We start from the raw sequence: 17090 nt of genomic DNA, 5'->3' as shown, positions 1-17090 counted from the left end.
CTAACATCGCATTTCTTTAGAAAAATTTCTATTTTTACACAATTTTATATATTTGACTCAAATATCGTAAAGAAAACAACCAATTTTATTGTTATATACATTCTTTCATGTCATCTACATTATAATAAAATACAATTGCTCAGATATCTCATTTAATCTCCTCAGCTACTAGTGCATTTCTTTAGAAATGTTTCTAGTTTTAGACAATTTGGTAAAGTCAATCAAGTAGCTGTACTTTAAGATTTGAAGATATCTACTAATTTTATTATTAAGATTTTTGCAGGTCAGACACATGATATCACATTACAATAACTTAGAGATATTTCATTTATTCTCGTCAGCGACTAGTGCATTTCTTTACAAATATATCTAATTTTCGACAATCTGTTTAATTTAATTTAAGTAGATGTACATATAGATCGAAGATATCCACTAATTTTATTATTTTGTACATTTTTACATTCGAAATCTACGCTAATATAAACATTTTTTCATGCCATCCACATATCAAAATGCATTTGCTCAAAACTCTCACTTAATCTTGTCATCTAATAGTGCATTTCATTACAAATACCTATAATTAAATGAACAAAATAGTCTAAAAATAGAGATGCACTAGTAGCTGACCAAATTACGAGAGTTATCCGAGAAATTCTACAAATAGATATCTTCAATCTTTGTGTACAGCTACTTGGGTTAAAACTGACTCTTGTAAAGTAATATCAAGTGAATGTCCGAATAGATTGTTGTTAAAATACCTAGCAGATATCTTTAAACTTAATGTACAGCTCCATGAGTTAAATCTAAAAATTGTCTAAAAAAAGATATTTGTATAAACATGCACCAGCAGCTGACGAGATTAAGTGAGAGGTCTAAGCAATTGTATTGTCAGATCATTTGGGTGACCCAAGAGAATGCAACAAATATTAAAACTGGTAGATATCTACAAATTATTTGTACAGCTACTTGAGTTAAATGGACAAAATTGAGATATTTGTACAGAAATTAAATGCACTAGTAACTGACGAGATTAAGTGAGATATCTGAGCATATTTGTATTGTCAGATCATGTGGATAACATTAAAGAATGTTAAAAATAATAAAACTAGAAGATAAATCCAACCTATATACAGCTATTTGAGTTAAATGTATAAAATTGTATATAAAAAAAGATATCTGTAAAGAAATGCACTATTAGCTGATGAGGTTACGAGATATCTGAGTAATTGCATTCAGATATCATGTGGATGACCTTAAAAAACGTTTACATTAACAATACTAGTAGATATCTTTATACTTTATTAAATAAATTAATGTAATAGTTAAAAAATAGTAGCCAGTTACAAGTCACTAGTTACTTCTACTCAGCTTTAATTTCATCGCATAGCCAGTTACTAGTAACAAGTTTTTCTTATTTCTAGTAGCCAGTTAGTAGTAGCCAGCAACTAGTAGTTAATTTGACCTAACCATTGGTACCATACAATGATAAAGAAAGATGTATTGCCAACTGTAATAGAGGACTTGTGCCAAATTGGAACATTGATAATATTTTTCTTAACATAACCAGGCTGTTTGTTGAACATGTTCATATCCTGAAGCTGTGACTGAAAAATATCTTGCCAAAAATTATTTTGTTTTTTCATCTCTCTGATAAAATCATCCTCAAACTTTGACATTTTCATAACAAAATCTTTACCGTTAATTGCCAAATTAATATCCATCCATGGTTTGTGTTTACGAGTTAATAAAGGGGCATGGTAACGATTTTGGTCAAAATTATTTTTCCGAATTTAATGTAATGCTTACAAAATGCTTCAATAAGGCGGTTTTCATAGGCAACCAAAATGTGAGTGTCATTTATTGAGTTCTAAGCGAGTTACAGAGCTTACAGTTCTTCGCTATGTAAACAACGCTTTTGTTTACATTTTGAATGTTGAAGTAAAAATTCAAGTTTTAGACCTAAAATGAATGTATTAAACGTTAGGAACTGTTTCGTTGTGCTTAAAATGAATACGATGATAGACAAATCAGTTTCAAAAAGATTTTTTACTGGTATATTGAACCTAAGAAAACAAAAACAGAACACGACCCTTGTTTACATGACAAAGCATTGTTAGCCCTGTATCTTGCTTATAACTCTACTGCTGACTCTCAAATTTTATTTGATCATTAGAAATACATTCCTAAGGCATTGTAAAAAAGAAAAACAGAAAAATAGAACTTGACCAAAATCGTGACCATGCACTTTTCAAACAATTTTTTTGAATTGAATTTTATAGATTAAAAGCAAAGGGGACAACTCTTCGATAACAGGAAAAGGTCAATTATTTGGACACATTCCACTCTTACATAATGATACTTTAACATAAAAAGTATGTCCAAGTATACCGAGTTTTAAAGGGGATGTGCGGCTATCTTTTACATTTGAGAAGAAAAATGTTAGTCTTGTCCCATGATCCCCTGCTCTTCGATTGGAGATCATTTCTTGAACTGTCTTGTTTCTGTCCAAATTTTACCAAAACTGTTGTCAAAAGATACAAAAGCAATAAATACGACGCTCAACCTGTTGTTTTGTAATACAATTACGCATTCAAAGGCAAAACAATGCATTTTTAAATCACTTTAAACTGCGCAGATTTGCACGATATTTTTGTCTGTGTCTGTGGAGGTAAATTGAAGTTATATTTTCATTGACAAATATATGTATATTTTTTGTTCAAGGCAATCAATTTTTTGGACCCCTTCCCTACTTTTAAATAGAATTTAGTTTAATTCATATTTATGGAACTAACACAAAACAACTGGAACTGGTATAGAGATGTCCGTCACATTCAGCCCAGATTGTTTTGAATTGACATTTATTTTTATCGATGAAAATATAACATCAATGTGCCTCCATAGACACTTGAGTTCTAAGTATAGTCTGGAATTTTCTTGTTCTAAAAATAGATGTTGTGCCGACTGATAGAATTAGGGTACCCTATTTTTGAGGCAAAGTTTCTACATTAAAGTGCAAAATTCAATCCTTTTCTCAACAAGTGGTTGTAGAGGACACCAATGAACCTCCTTCATATTTTTTCAGATTTTTAAATCTTCAAAATAAGTCAGCAGCTGCGTAGTTCTACAGCTCATCTAAGTGATTAAAATAGCACTATTCTGTTCCTAAATGCATAATTAGGTCACAAAGCAACACGAAAAACCTGATATTATTTTCATCTTTATACAACAGTTTTGGCCAGTTTTGTGGAGACCCAAGCCAGTTCAAGAAATGTTTACATTTTATTTCAGTTCATTCTCAAATGTAGAAGATGGCCGCACACCCCCCCCCCCCCCCTATGCCCATACATGTACATATCTGTCATGCATGCCAACTCAGTGAATATGTGCTATTATGGATCGGATACCTTAAAAACAATTTAAAGTCCTCTTTATTACCCGGCGGGTTATTCAATACTCATGTGTTTCAGCCTTTATCTCCCCGAGTCTCGCTCCGGGTTGTTGCTAAAACGCGGAAACGGAGAGCGGAACAGAACAGAAAACGAACGATCTGATATACATTGAAGCCTCATTTATCCAGACTATTTCGTTCCCAAGTCCAATCATCCGGATAGGTGAGGCTTCCGGATATCTGAAATGAGTCTTTTTTGTCTTAAATGATAATTCATATGTTTTTATGGGTTTTAATACTGTTTTCTTTGCCTTTCATACTAAATAGCAAAAAATTAAGTTTTTTCTTTGATATTCACATGTCTTAATACAAGGAAACCCTGCTTTATATTATTTTAGTCAGGAAATGATAACTAAACTATAATAATAGCAAAATGCAGCTAAATATATTGTGTCTAAGTGTGAAAAGAGCCTATTTACGTTAGGTTTTTTAACAATCTACATTATTATTGTATATCTGGACACGTCAATTTTCCACCAATGCTCTTTCGATCAATTGAAATGCTTTCCTTACTGTTTTCTTCCTATAATCTGACAAGGCATTCTTGAGACACTTCGTTTAAAATATGTTTTTCGTTCCAGATTTATTAAGTACATTTTTCCTTTGAATGCAGTGAGGCGTGACAAATCCAGTCTAACTAGCAATGTTGGTAATGTTTGAAAGTGATTTGGGAAGTCAGAGTATTGATACCAGCTACTCATGGGGGCTAGCAGGTAGAAAGGTGTGAAACTCAATTAACAGGCGTAATCTTTCTATTGTATTAATCGGAGTAACCTTACATTTTACCGTCCGGTTGAATGAAGCAAAATTTATAGTTAAACCGTGTTTTATGGTTAAAGCAGATCGCCCAGATCCGGAACGCGAAATTCCAGTTTTTCGGGACAAAATAACCTATATAAAAATCTGTTTCCAAATAAAATCGTCCGTTAACCGAAGCGTCCGGGTTTCTGGCGTCCGGATATATGAAGCCCCATTGTAATGTTATTTACTTGATAAAGTCTTAAACAAGCCATACACGATGTTTATATTCAGAAAATGTATGATTTCCTCAAAATTAACTGTGTATGCATTGACCACCAAGCCAAATTACCAAACAATCAAACCAGAAAACGTCTACTGCTTTCTGTTTGCATCATATACAAGTTCAGGCATGTTTTACAATGCAGCCACTTACACCCCTGCGAATGTGTTCGAAATGTTTTCTTTATCGTTGCTAAGTATGTAATAAATCCAGAGGTGCTCGAATGAAAGTTCACGAGACTTACCGAGATTTGTTCAGTTCCTGTGAAATTTCGAGCGGAAGTATAAGTGTTCGGATAATATTCTCAAAATACGTATAAGTACTGGTCGTTTTTCATATAATAGCCTTCTTGGATTTATGTTAAAACATGAAAACCTTTAAAGATGTATGTCTTATTTCACAATCTAGCGGTTATTTATATTAAACGATAATATTCAGAACAGAGTTATCGTTCGTGTTCAACCACGTGTAGAGTGGTTGAAAATATAAACATTGGGTTGCTTAATAAAATCATAGCCATACTTGTGGTGTGCAATACCATGTTTTTAGAAAAATAATGAGTGTCTTTTTTGCATAAAAACTTAGTATATCGAGCCATTTTCAAGGAACATTCTGCGTAAAATAGTAAAGTCTGTTTCACTAATGATGCTTTTACTAGGTCAGGCGCGGATCGAAAAATTAATCCTCAGGGGGGATCTCTGCAAGCATGTTAATTGTTGCAACAGCAGACAAAAACTATTTTTTGTATTGTCGCATTTATTTCTAGAACACATTTTATCAACCAATTAATAAATATAAAGTTAAAAATCAATAAACCTCTAGATTTTATAGACTACAAGTACCTAGATTCTATGAAATAGACTATAAACACGAGACATGATTTTTACTGCGAAACTGAAAGGGTAAAATTAAATCACGTGGTCTAAAATTTAAATGACAATAACATTCGCAGGGGTGACTTAGGCAAAAGTAACAAACGTACCTTTCGAAGCAATAGTGGACAAAAGTACTGTGTTATTAAAAAAAACTTTTAGAAAAAAAGATTTAGATAACGATTGTACAAGATAGAAAAAAGACAACATGATATTGATTTAAATTTAATGATGTTATTTTCGATTTTAAAATGATATCTAAAATAGCAGGAAATAGTATAGGTTAGCAAACAGTTAATGCAGCAAAACTTCGTAATGGACGTCGTTCGTCAGACTCGTTTTCATCACGAATATCTAATTTACAAGTACTCTTAAAAAATTCCTAAGTAAGATACTCTGAAAAACTAATTATTTAATACGGATGAAAAGATTAAATCATACTCGAAAGATTTAGAATTTAAAATATCTCCCAGTTAGTTTCGACCTTTTCAATAACACATCAAACGCCATAACCAAATGCGCTACACTGTAAATTCAGCAATATCATAGAAAAATATTGTAAAAAAAAATATATAACCATTTGTTTTACATTATATAACAATGGATGTACATTTCATTTTTTACGTTTCATACTTTAGCATAAAAAATAATGAAATATAATAGTTGACGTTGACATTAATTCTCAATCCTATTTTTATCATGTGATATAGGAATTAATTAAATCAGCAGATATATACATAACAAAACATAATAATCAATGCAACATAATCTTCTAAAAATCAATTAGGCAGAGGTTCAGATAATAATACAGTGGCCATATTAACTTTACAAAATTACCAACGTATCTGTCTTCTTTTTTTGTACCAGTTAATGAACATACATATGTATATGTAGATTGTGTTGAATTAAGCAAGGGTTTAAAAACATTAAAACAGTTTTGATCAAGCCTTACCGCTAATACAATGTTTAACTGCAGAGTCTAGAATCTTCATCGCGCTTATTTACTGCAACCCATCTCGATCGCAGGTATCCTGAAGAACTTGACATTTACACCTGGTTTCTGTCTCCTATTACATGAAAATGTAAAGCAATGGACTGGCATGTTGATCATTCATAAAATGTGTTTTGCGAAGACTGTCATGTCTATTTCCCTTCATAGTACTTTCTGCTCCGGTTTTCGTTCCGTTTTTCGTTCCGCGTTTTAACAACACCCTATCATTTCGGCCATTTTTTGATCAGCTGTGTATCGATTTTCTTCTCGCTTTTCACAGGTCGAGTACACTACCTTATATGGATAGCATTATTTAACACGTGACAGAATTTTTGTCAAACAGATTCTCCAATCCAGTGAATGAGTTGCAATGCATGACGGTCTACAACGTGTGTACGATTCAACAGACGCACGTGGTTTTTGTCTGTTTTATTCACAATATTTAATTGCTTGCCGGAATGTTTGTACATCTTGATTTTTACTTTAGAAGGTAAAAAAGGAAAGATTACGTACCATTAACTTTGTTCCATGCTCACATTGAAAAATACTGTTGTTTTATTTGATCAATTGTTGCTTCAAAAATGATCAGTATCAAACGACTGACAAACATACGCATACAAGTACATACAGGTTTTGATAAGAAAAAACTGCACAGTTGTGTATTGGTGACTTTTTCATTGTGCACTAGAAATAAATACAGGTAACCGTACATTTTTAACATACGTGAATAGCCACGGTAGTAGAAATGCACAAATATACAAACGCAGAAGCGCAAGCTGTGCAGCATATACTATTTTGTCCGTTAAGCATTCTGATGAATGTCCCTGAAGAAAATATCAACGCGCATTCTAATAATGTTGTCTTAAATATGGGATATCACGTGAAAAAACGGTACTCGCTGCTTCATATTCTAGAGGACGTACCTCTCTTTTGAACGTTGACAATGGGGTATTTAAATAGGTTGATATAAGTGCTCATATGCAATATTTTTTAAATGTGAGCATAGAAATTGAAGTTCAGACATAATTGTCCATATTAATTTCATAAATTCTGAAAAATCATTCAAAATGAGTTTCCAAAGAACAATTAAAAATGGTATATATTTTCAATACGCTTTGTATACACTGAAACTTGTAGTAGCCCACAATGCCTTGCAACTCATTCACCTGATTGGTTTGTCGATAAAAGTAAACAGATGGCTAATTTAGTATGCAGATTTATGCCGACGTCACAAAATATAGTGGTCTCGACCTGTTTCAGAACAATCGTTGAATTTCTTCAAAGTAAACAAGTATATTTCAAAGTTTCGATATTTATTGATATGTCGGACCAAATTGGCAGCGTTTACTATATTCTTCTTGCCGATAAAATAGGAAAGAAGAAAGAGAGGGGAATCGTACGGACGACATCTGAATACGTAGAAGTGTTACCTGGAACTCTATTGTTTCTAACGGAAGAACGATTTGATAAACAGACGTACATTCTGTGGTGGATATTAGGGACTTTAGACCAAGAAAATATTGAAATCGAGTGTCAACCGATGGATACTAGACAACTGAGCAAGTCGGAGTTTGCCCTTCTTCAACCTATTCCCGATTGTGAAGAACGTCTGTCCATTTTGCAAGATCAGTTATGGCTTAAAGAGGGGGCAGAACTCCAAATTTATGACCATGTGACGGTAGCCGTAAAGGGACAACCTTATTTGAAGGGGATAATTAAATACAAAGGAGAATTACCCGGAGTGAAGGGGATTCAATTCGGAATAGAACTACTGGGGGTAAATATACTTATATCTTGTAATGTTCACTTAAGGAGGCCGATTTGGGGTTTTTTGCGGAAAAACTACAATAGCATAACTCTTTATTTTTTAACCATATGTAATTGAAACCAACTCTAGTTTATATGCGAAGGTTCATGAAAATCTACCGTCAGGTTCTTTTTAGGGACCATCTCAAAATACAGGTACATTCACTATAGGAATATATAGGAAACTGTCATTTTCCGCACATCAAAGCAGTTTTAAAAAATACTACAATAGATTTTTTTCTCAAATTGCTAAATATGATAAGTAATATCATTTCCTACCTTATATGTAAAAAACACAAAATTCTACCGTCTGGTTTTTTGTGGGGTCCATCTCAAAATATTAAAATTCACCAAATTTTGCTATATATTTGGATCATCACGAATGATGATTGGTATAATGGATTCATTCCAAAAATGAGGAAAATTTCCTCGAGGATAGCATCATTCTGTATATAAAATTTCAACATCGTACAGTTTTTACTTTTTCTTTTATGTTATTTCTTATAACGTACTCCTACAAAGCTTCATTTGATCATAACGTCATAAAAGCGCAATGGCAATGCTCCCCTACCGCACAACGTAAAAATCGTGTTAAAAATAAAAATTTCCTTTAAAAATCTATATATTTTTATCTGTATTTTGTTTATTGTGTTCAATTTTATAAATGATATCGAAAAAAAATCATAAGAAGTATAAAACAACTGTATTATATTAGAATGCGCAAAAACATGCGCAATGCAAACTAAAGTCGGCCTCCTTAAACCAGCTGAATGCTTTATTCATCTTTTTAATGGGTGGCATTCTTTAGGTATTCGTTTACTCAGAATGAAAAAAACTCCACCGATGATAATGAAACACCATCTATTGCGTGTTATAGATCTTATTTTCACTTTCAAAAAAAGTATGTCAATGACCTACTTTTCATTTTATGGCCATTGAATATTTTTTGAAAATTTAACAAAAATCCTTAAAAATTTTACACTTTCATTGAGATTTTCTTAATTGTGAAAATAATACAAATTGCTAAACTCTTTTAAAATTGAAATACAATTTATGAATAGCAATGAAACTAAATAGATACATAGCATTAATTTTTCACTCACAATTTTTATAGATATTCCAGTCCGAATTTCTTCTGTCAGTTTTTAAATCCCTACCCATTTTTGATTCAATTAAACAAAAACCTGAATGATGATAATATTAAAACATTATAGTATAAAAACTTATTATATTGACCTTACTCTGCTGGCATAAAATTTATATGGGGTCAATGATCAAAATTTTGAGATATGGTGTCTTTTATTGTTTTTAAGCTGTCTTTTTGTAGTGTATGCCATACAATGATCTAAATGAAAAATTGAGATAAAACCAACAAAAAATATGTAAAATTATGTTGACTAACAAATAAAATCTTAACTTTGAATATTACAGTATAAACAAAAATATTTCAGTGTAATACAAAATCGGAAAAATTTAGTTCGAATTTCTTCTGTTTTGCTAAAAGACCAACTTTGTTTGAGCCTTATTCCATAATGTATTAAAAGTATCGAATATTATGTCAATACTAATTCATTTCATAAATACTTTTTGTGTTTAGAACAAATTTTACTCCTGCCAACTTTATAACAATCTGAATTTGAGAACTCAAACCCTGAGTAAAAAACGTTTTTAGTATCCCACTTCTCACGACAATGTTGCCTTTTTGGGACTTGATTTTAATCAACTCTCCTATGCAGTTACTCTGGCAAACCGAAAGTGAAAGAGTGTTTGGACCTAAGCACAAATCATCACCGCCGACAAGACCCAGTTCTTGAAAATAATAGAAAAAATCCGATGTAATGTATGCTGAAGCATTGTTTTTCAAGGAAACTTATCTATAAACACTTTGAAAATAGTCAAATTTTATATACTATGAACAATTTAGATATTTTTGTAGTCTCATGCATTCCTACGCCAGAGTTTATATAGTCTCGTTCAACCAGATGCTCGGCTGTCTCCGTAAATCTGCGACAAGCAGAGAGGGGGCTCTCTTGCTTGTCGGATATTAACGGAGACGGTCGAGCGTCTATTTTAACGAGACTAGAGTTCGATATCAATAGTGCTTGGATCCATACACTTTTTTGAATAGTTTTGATCACTAATACATGTACATACTATTAGTTGAAATCCATCTTTAAATATTACACAACATGATTCATATGGGGTTTCTCGAAATTATTGTCGGAAAAGTCCAAATATTCATATTATAAAAAAGTGCGTAATTCAAATACAAACTAGAAACTAATTGCCATGCAAGACAAATGGATTTTAAAATGTATGATAATCGATAAAATTAACTCCCGTCAGTACTTCAGTACTTTGATTGGTATCCCACTTATCACAACCATGTTGTGATTTTGCTGGGCATCCCGCTTATATAAATTACTAGATGATAACCCGCGCAAGCGCGTGAATTAATAACACTTTACACATTATTGTGATAAAATGCTTAATATGTTTAACCCTATTTTTCGTTCATTTTTGTATACACTTTGTCCGATATTTTCCTTATGTGATTTTTTTCAAAATTGAAATAATTTATATTACTGTCCCAAATAAGATCTCAGATAAAAACAATCTGGAGAGGGATGATGGGGGGGGGGGGGGTCCCATTAAACTCCCCCGTTTTATGCATACCACATTTATCCATATAGACGTAGAATACAATAATCTGTTCATTAAATGTTTACAAATTAATGTCCAAGGTTTACAACCAATCTGTCGTAGTATGAAAATGTATGAAATTAAAACACGGTAGGTTGTGCGTTATTGTCCACATTTGCATGCGTTTTTAAAACCTGCCCGAGGGTTACCTCGCACTACGCTTTCCACCATGATGTCAATTAGGCAACCCGTTTCTGGACACCCTGCTATAGAAAGTTCTTTCCATTAATACTAAAGTCGCAATATTTTTCCATTTTATTTATCAAATGTTTGTATAAATCGAAGTCTGATCCAAGGTATCTACCCGCGATGCATAAAAAAATCATCCTACACTTTTCGTATTAGTCAATCCGCGTTCTTAGCTACCCCGTTCTGGAAAGTTCTATCCCACTCTCTCACCAGATGTCGTGCTTTGCAAGCGACTGAGTATCAAAACTTATATCGCCAACTAAAGAAACGAATTGACTCATTTTATTTATTCAACATTTGTCAAATATTAACTTCTATGTTTACTTGAAATAGGCTCACGGTAAAAATATTCACTTTTTACGTAATCATTCAATATTACTTCATTGCAAGTGTATATTTTGATTGAGACTATCCCTTATATGGATCCGCCAAAGCGTGTCCACCACCTTACTCTCATTCTTGTTTATCGAAAATGAAAGTAGGATTTTTATCGATTTCACAATAATAACTTATTAGTTAACATTCAATTATACCTTACGGACATCAACACATGTGTTGAAATACCAAAGGTGTAAGCAAGTTCTCTGGTGCAGGCATTTTGTAGTTTATTTGCAAAATGTCTTAATGTATAAGTATTGATATTATACCAATGTTGGGTTTTATTTTATTAACCTGGGATGTTATTCGCAACTTGTGGGTCTCCCAAATCTGTGGATTGGCATCAAAGAAAACTCTAAGTCAGGATTCAAATAAAATAAGGATATTTCCAATTTATTGAATAATGCTAGCTAATCCCGAGACTCTGGAAGTGTATATATAAAATCACTAAATGAATTCCCAAACTTGATGGGATGGCAATGCAAATATTATGAATAATCATATGCATCAAAACCCGTCATATTTCATCAGCTAATCTCAATTAACAATAAATAGAATTAATCATTGCAATTCCCAGAACTGGGTGTCAAGGGCAGACCTTGCTCTGCCGTGGCAGATCTGCACAAGTGCAGTACCCAACTGACTGTGCAAACAGCTAAGCTCATTATTTATTGCCATCAGGATCGATATTTTTGATATTTATGACGTCATGATGTCAACATACGAATACCCGCCCTAGTTTGAGCAGAGCAGTTTACAACAGAGAATTAAATCACGCGAATAAAAGCGCTGTAACAAGAAATTGACATGTATCATTCGTATTACAAATCAATCATTGGATTTTGTGACTGGAAAACATAAAACCAACAATGCATTACGATATGATTATGATATGAACCTGCCTGACATCAACTGGACAGATGTATCCATCAAAGGGAACCACTTTTGTTCGGCTGTCAACCTGAAATTCATAGACACTTACGGAATTGTGGCTTGGAATGGTGACCTTCCCTACTCGTCTAGACAGTACATTGGATATATTCCTATCAAACCGACCAAGTCTCGTCAACCGATGCACCCCCATACCTGGTTTATCATATCATGATGCAGTTTCTTAACAACTATGACTTTTCATCGTCGATAGAGGAAATGTGGAACTTCATCAGTACCACACTCAACAAGATCCTCCAATCATCGGTACCATCAAAGATAACAACCAGCAGATTTAACCAACCATGGATAAACCGAGAGATAATGGTTCACAGTTTGTTATTGTCATTTTTCATAAAAGCTCTGTTACGGAGAAAGAAGAGACAATTCATCAAGGCAAAATCAACGAAAATTTCTAAGGATAAAAAAGATAACAACATCTAAAAGTCAAAACCAGAGATGCATGCAGGAAAGCATATAACGAATACATGAATGACATCATCTCACCAGACTGTACATCCAACCCAAAGCGATTCTGGGGATTCGTCAACAGCTTGAACAAGGATAGTACCGGGGTAGCGCCATTAAAAGCAGGCGAAGGAATTACATATTCAGATCCTACCACCAAAGGTACAATCCTGAACAATCAGTTCTCTTCAATATTCAACTCCTACGAGCCGGTGAACAACGTAAAATCTATGGGTCCTAAAACACATCCTGCAATGAATTGTATTAACATCTCAGAAGCTGGTGTCAACAAACTAATTCAAAGTCTACAAATCAGCAAAGCCACTGAAGCTGACAATATTCCAGCAAGACTGCTGAGGTTTCTTGGGGCTGACATTGCTCCGGTCTTCACAGTTTCTTCCAGGCATCCATAAACCAAGGAGTCATCCGAAAGGAATGGAAAAGGGCAAACGTGGTACCTGTATAAAAAAAGGAGCAAAAACAAACCAGAAAATTACAGACCAGTGTCCCTCACAACTATAACATGTAAGATGCTTGAACAAATCATCACCAGCAACATCATGCGGCATGTGGAAGGCCAGAGAATTCCAACGGATGCATAACATGGCTTCCGAAAACAACGATCCTGTGAGACCCAACTGATTGTTACTATGCAGAATCTTGCAAAGCCTGTTGACGACAAAGACCAGTCAGATGTTATACTGTTGGACTTCTCTAAGGCCTTTGATAAAGTCCCGCACATTAGGCTGATGAGCAAACTTCATCATTATGGAATTCGGGGAAACCTACACAGCTGGACTTCCTGCGGACACAAACAGTAATCCCTGAGAATGGAAAATCTGACTCAGCTCCAGTTCTATCAGGAGTCTCCTAAAGGAGTGTCTTTGTCCGACACTCTTCCTGCTATATATTAATGATCTTCCCCAGTACATAAAGAACGGTTCTTCAGTGCGACTCTTTGCTGACGACTGCATCCTTTATAGACGCATCAAAACACCGAAGGATGAAGTCTTCTCTCCAAGGGTGGGAAAAAGACTGGCTCATGGAGTTCCACCCCCAGAAATGCCTAGTACTTAAGATAAGCAAGAGGCAGCTAATATAACATCCATACACCATTCATGGGCACATCTTTGAGATATTAGAATCAGCAAAGTACCTCGGCGTCAACATTCACAATAAGTTCAACTGGAATCATCACATAAACCAGTTGACAAAGAAAGCTAACAACACAAGAGCCTTCCTCCAAAGAAACATCTACCAGTGTCCTAAGAAGACTAAGGAAGTGTGCTACAAATCCCTGGTTCAACTGGAGTCCAAATGGAGTTTGCTAGTGTAATATGGGACCCACATACGGCCACCAACATACACAACCTGGAGATGGTACAACGGAGAGCGGCCAGGGTTGTGACTGGTGATTTCCATCGCACCAGTGGCGTTACTACCATGCTACAACAACTACAATGGCCATCACCCCAAGAAAAAAGATCTGCAGATCGAGTCATTCTAATGTTCCGCATTGTGAGGGGTCTGGTGGCCATACCAACAACCTACCTTACTCCAACTTTGACTACCGTGAGAGGCCACCAAAAACGATTTTTGATCCCATATGCCAGAACTGATACATACGAACACTCGTTCCTCCCAGCGACCATCAGGTTGTGGAACAGTTTACTAACTTGTGTAATAGAGCGCAGTTCCGTAAACACCTTCAGGAACAAGCTGCACATCGTCCTACTTTGTTAACCTTCACCTGGACGATTTTATATGTACATAGTGCCACTATGGTTTTAAATCTGCACCTGTACATAAATGGTTCGCTCGCACCGCGCACTAGCGCATAGTTCGATACTTCACCAGATGGTTGAATGAACTATATAGGAAGAAGTACATGGGATGAAACAACTGACTGACAATGCCGTCGATGAAATTCGGTTTGATTTCTCGCCGATATTTTCGACAATGACTTGGTTATTGTAAACAAAAAATACATGAATAAAACATCTTAATATATGTACATAGTGAATTATCATCATACCATGTATTAAACAGAAATTTATTTCTTGATATGGTTTATTGGACTTTTGTTGCAACAGGGAATGTGTAATTTCGTGACCTAGATAGTTAGTATGTAGAGTCAACTAAATATTAGGATATAATCTCATTTTTAGCAAGCATGGCTATAGGTATATCGTTGTCAGACTTGTCAATATTAGGAGAGATAAGTTGGTTGTTTCAGTGAATCTTGATTTCAGATTGCAGAATTCTCACCTCTCAAATTCCGACAATTGGATGAGATTCAATGTAGAAAATTACAAATGTCCATGTTAGGGTTTTTTTAGCGCCCATATTCTGAAATCAGTGAGTGTTACTTTAAAGCTACAATTGATAACCAACAAAAATGACAGGTTCTTTTTTCAAGTTTTGTCTTTAATATGACGTCCTGTTTCAACTTGTTAGAACCATTTTAACAGGAGTTTGGACTTTGGGTATGTGTGTCAAACAGCAATTTGACGTAGGTAAGACCACACAATCTGTGTATATTTTTTATTGAAACCTGCGTCATTTTTAACTTGTTTTGACGCAGAAAAGATACATGTAGCTACAACATACCGAAAGCCAAGGTCTTGTTAAAATGGTTCTTATCAGGAACATAACAACATTGTAGCCAATAGATCCTTGGATCATGGCTAATGAACCATTTTGAGTTTTTAAAAGTTGTATTCAGTGAAAAGCATCTTTGTTACCCTCTTTCTAGCCATTAGATGTTTTAAGAGATTTCAGTTTTCTGAAACATCCTATAGGAAAGGTCATAGGTAAAGGCAACTTAACATCAGTATGTTATCTCATTTTGCAGCAGGTATGGCTGGAGGAATATGAATTGTCAAACAAGTTAATACTGTAGGAGTTGTTTGTTTCAGTGAACCTTGATTTTAGAATGCACTGTCATTAGCTACGTACCACAGTTGAATGAGATTTAATGTTGAAAGATACAAGTTTTTTCAACAATGGTCACATTCTGAAATTTGTTCCTTTCGAACGATATTTGATTTTAAACAAACTTACAATCCAATACACCAAATTGTAATTTGGACGTTTTAATATTTAGTTTAGTATTGTAATGGAATTGTTTTTAGTTTTCTTATTTCACTCTTATAGGAAAGTAAAGGTAAGGGAACTTGTGATGGGATGATCCGAGATAGACGATTTTTTACCTGTGAAAAAAATTGTGGAATTTTTGCAACAATTCGCGACATACGGAGAGACCAATATGCTGACCGATCAGACCGATTGTACCAAGAGGAGCAAAAGCAGATTAGGGAGTCCGGACTTAAAGAGAAGGACAGAATCGTATGGATTAGTGACAATGGTCCGGAGTTTGGGGAGGTCAAATGGATTGGGATTCTGCCGGACAGTAACAGAATGGATATCACAGTGGGGGTTGAATTTGTAAGGTTTTATCTAAACTTTAATGGCATATTTGTAGTTCATAGCTTTGAAATGAAATCACAGTATGTGTCAGTTAAACGAGATTACTAAATTAATTAGTTAAAAGACGAGTTCTCATTCCAGAGGCACACAGAAATTACAAATCACATTGTTTTAGTACAATAATTATTAAAATACTCTTGATGATTGTTCGGCTCTTCCGTGATCAAATGTGACAAAATTTATTCGTTTATGACATGTTTTAGAAAATCTTATTTCCCGCGATAAAAAATTCATTTGTCAGACAATTCTGTATGAAATTTTAAGGCATTTTGTAAGATATTTATGTCAACTGTGTGTAATCTGACAAGTTGACTCAAAGATAAAAGATTGTCATTATATGGGTTTTTAGCTCACCTGAGCTGAAAGCTCAAAAGAGCTTTTCTGATCACATTTTTGTCTGTCTGTCCGTAAACTTTTCACATTTTCAACATCTTCTCAAAAACTACTCGGCCAATTACAACCAAACTTAAAACAAAGCATTCATAGACAAAGGGGATTCAGACTTGTGAAAATTAAGACCCACGCCCTTTTCCAAGGGGAGATAATAAGAAATTTTTGAAAATTCTGGAGAAGTTTTTAAAAAATCTTCTTTTCAAAAACCATCCTCAGGTAGGGAAGATTCAAAATTGTGAAAATCATGACCCTCGGGGGTAGGGTGGGACCACAATGGGGAATCGAATTTCTACATAGGATTATATAGAATCTTTAAAAATCGCCTTCTCAGAAATTAATCAACCAAGAAAGCTGAAACTTGTGTGGAAGCATCCTCAGGTAGTGTATATCAAAAGTTGTGAA

The 17090-nt window shown here is 34.3% G+C and overlaps 1 protein-coding gene across 1 annotated transcript in view; it reads left to right on the top strand.

The window, feature by feature from the left end:
• Positions 1 to 6598: 6598 nt before the first annotated feature.
• The window catches only part of LOC128186748 (uncharacterized), a 34250-nt gene continuing 23758 nt past the window's right edge, over positions 6599 to 17090 (top strand). The window contains exons 1-2 of the mRNA XM_052856626.1: positions 6599 to 8109; positions 15963 to 16253. Of these exons, the coding sequence (XP_052712586.1) occupies positions 7528 to 8109; positions 15963 to 16253 (873 nt within the window). The 5' untranslated portion in view covers positions 6599 to 7527. The remainder of the gene's footprint in view (positions 8110 to 15962; positions 16254 to 17090) is intronic.

The sequence above is a fragment of the Crassostrea angulata genome, chromosome 6 (genome assembly GCF_025612915.1).
Source record: "Crassostrea angulata isolate pt1a10 chromosome 6, ASM2561291v2, whole genome shotgun sequence".
NCBI lineage: Eukaryota > Metazoa > Mollusca > Bivalvia > Ostreida > Ostreidae > Magallana > Magallana angulata.
Note: the sequence above shows the minus strand (reverse complement) of the source record. Positions and strands in the feature narration are given on the sequence as shown.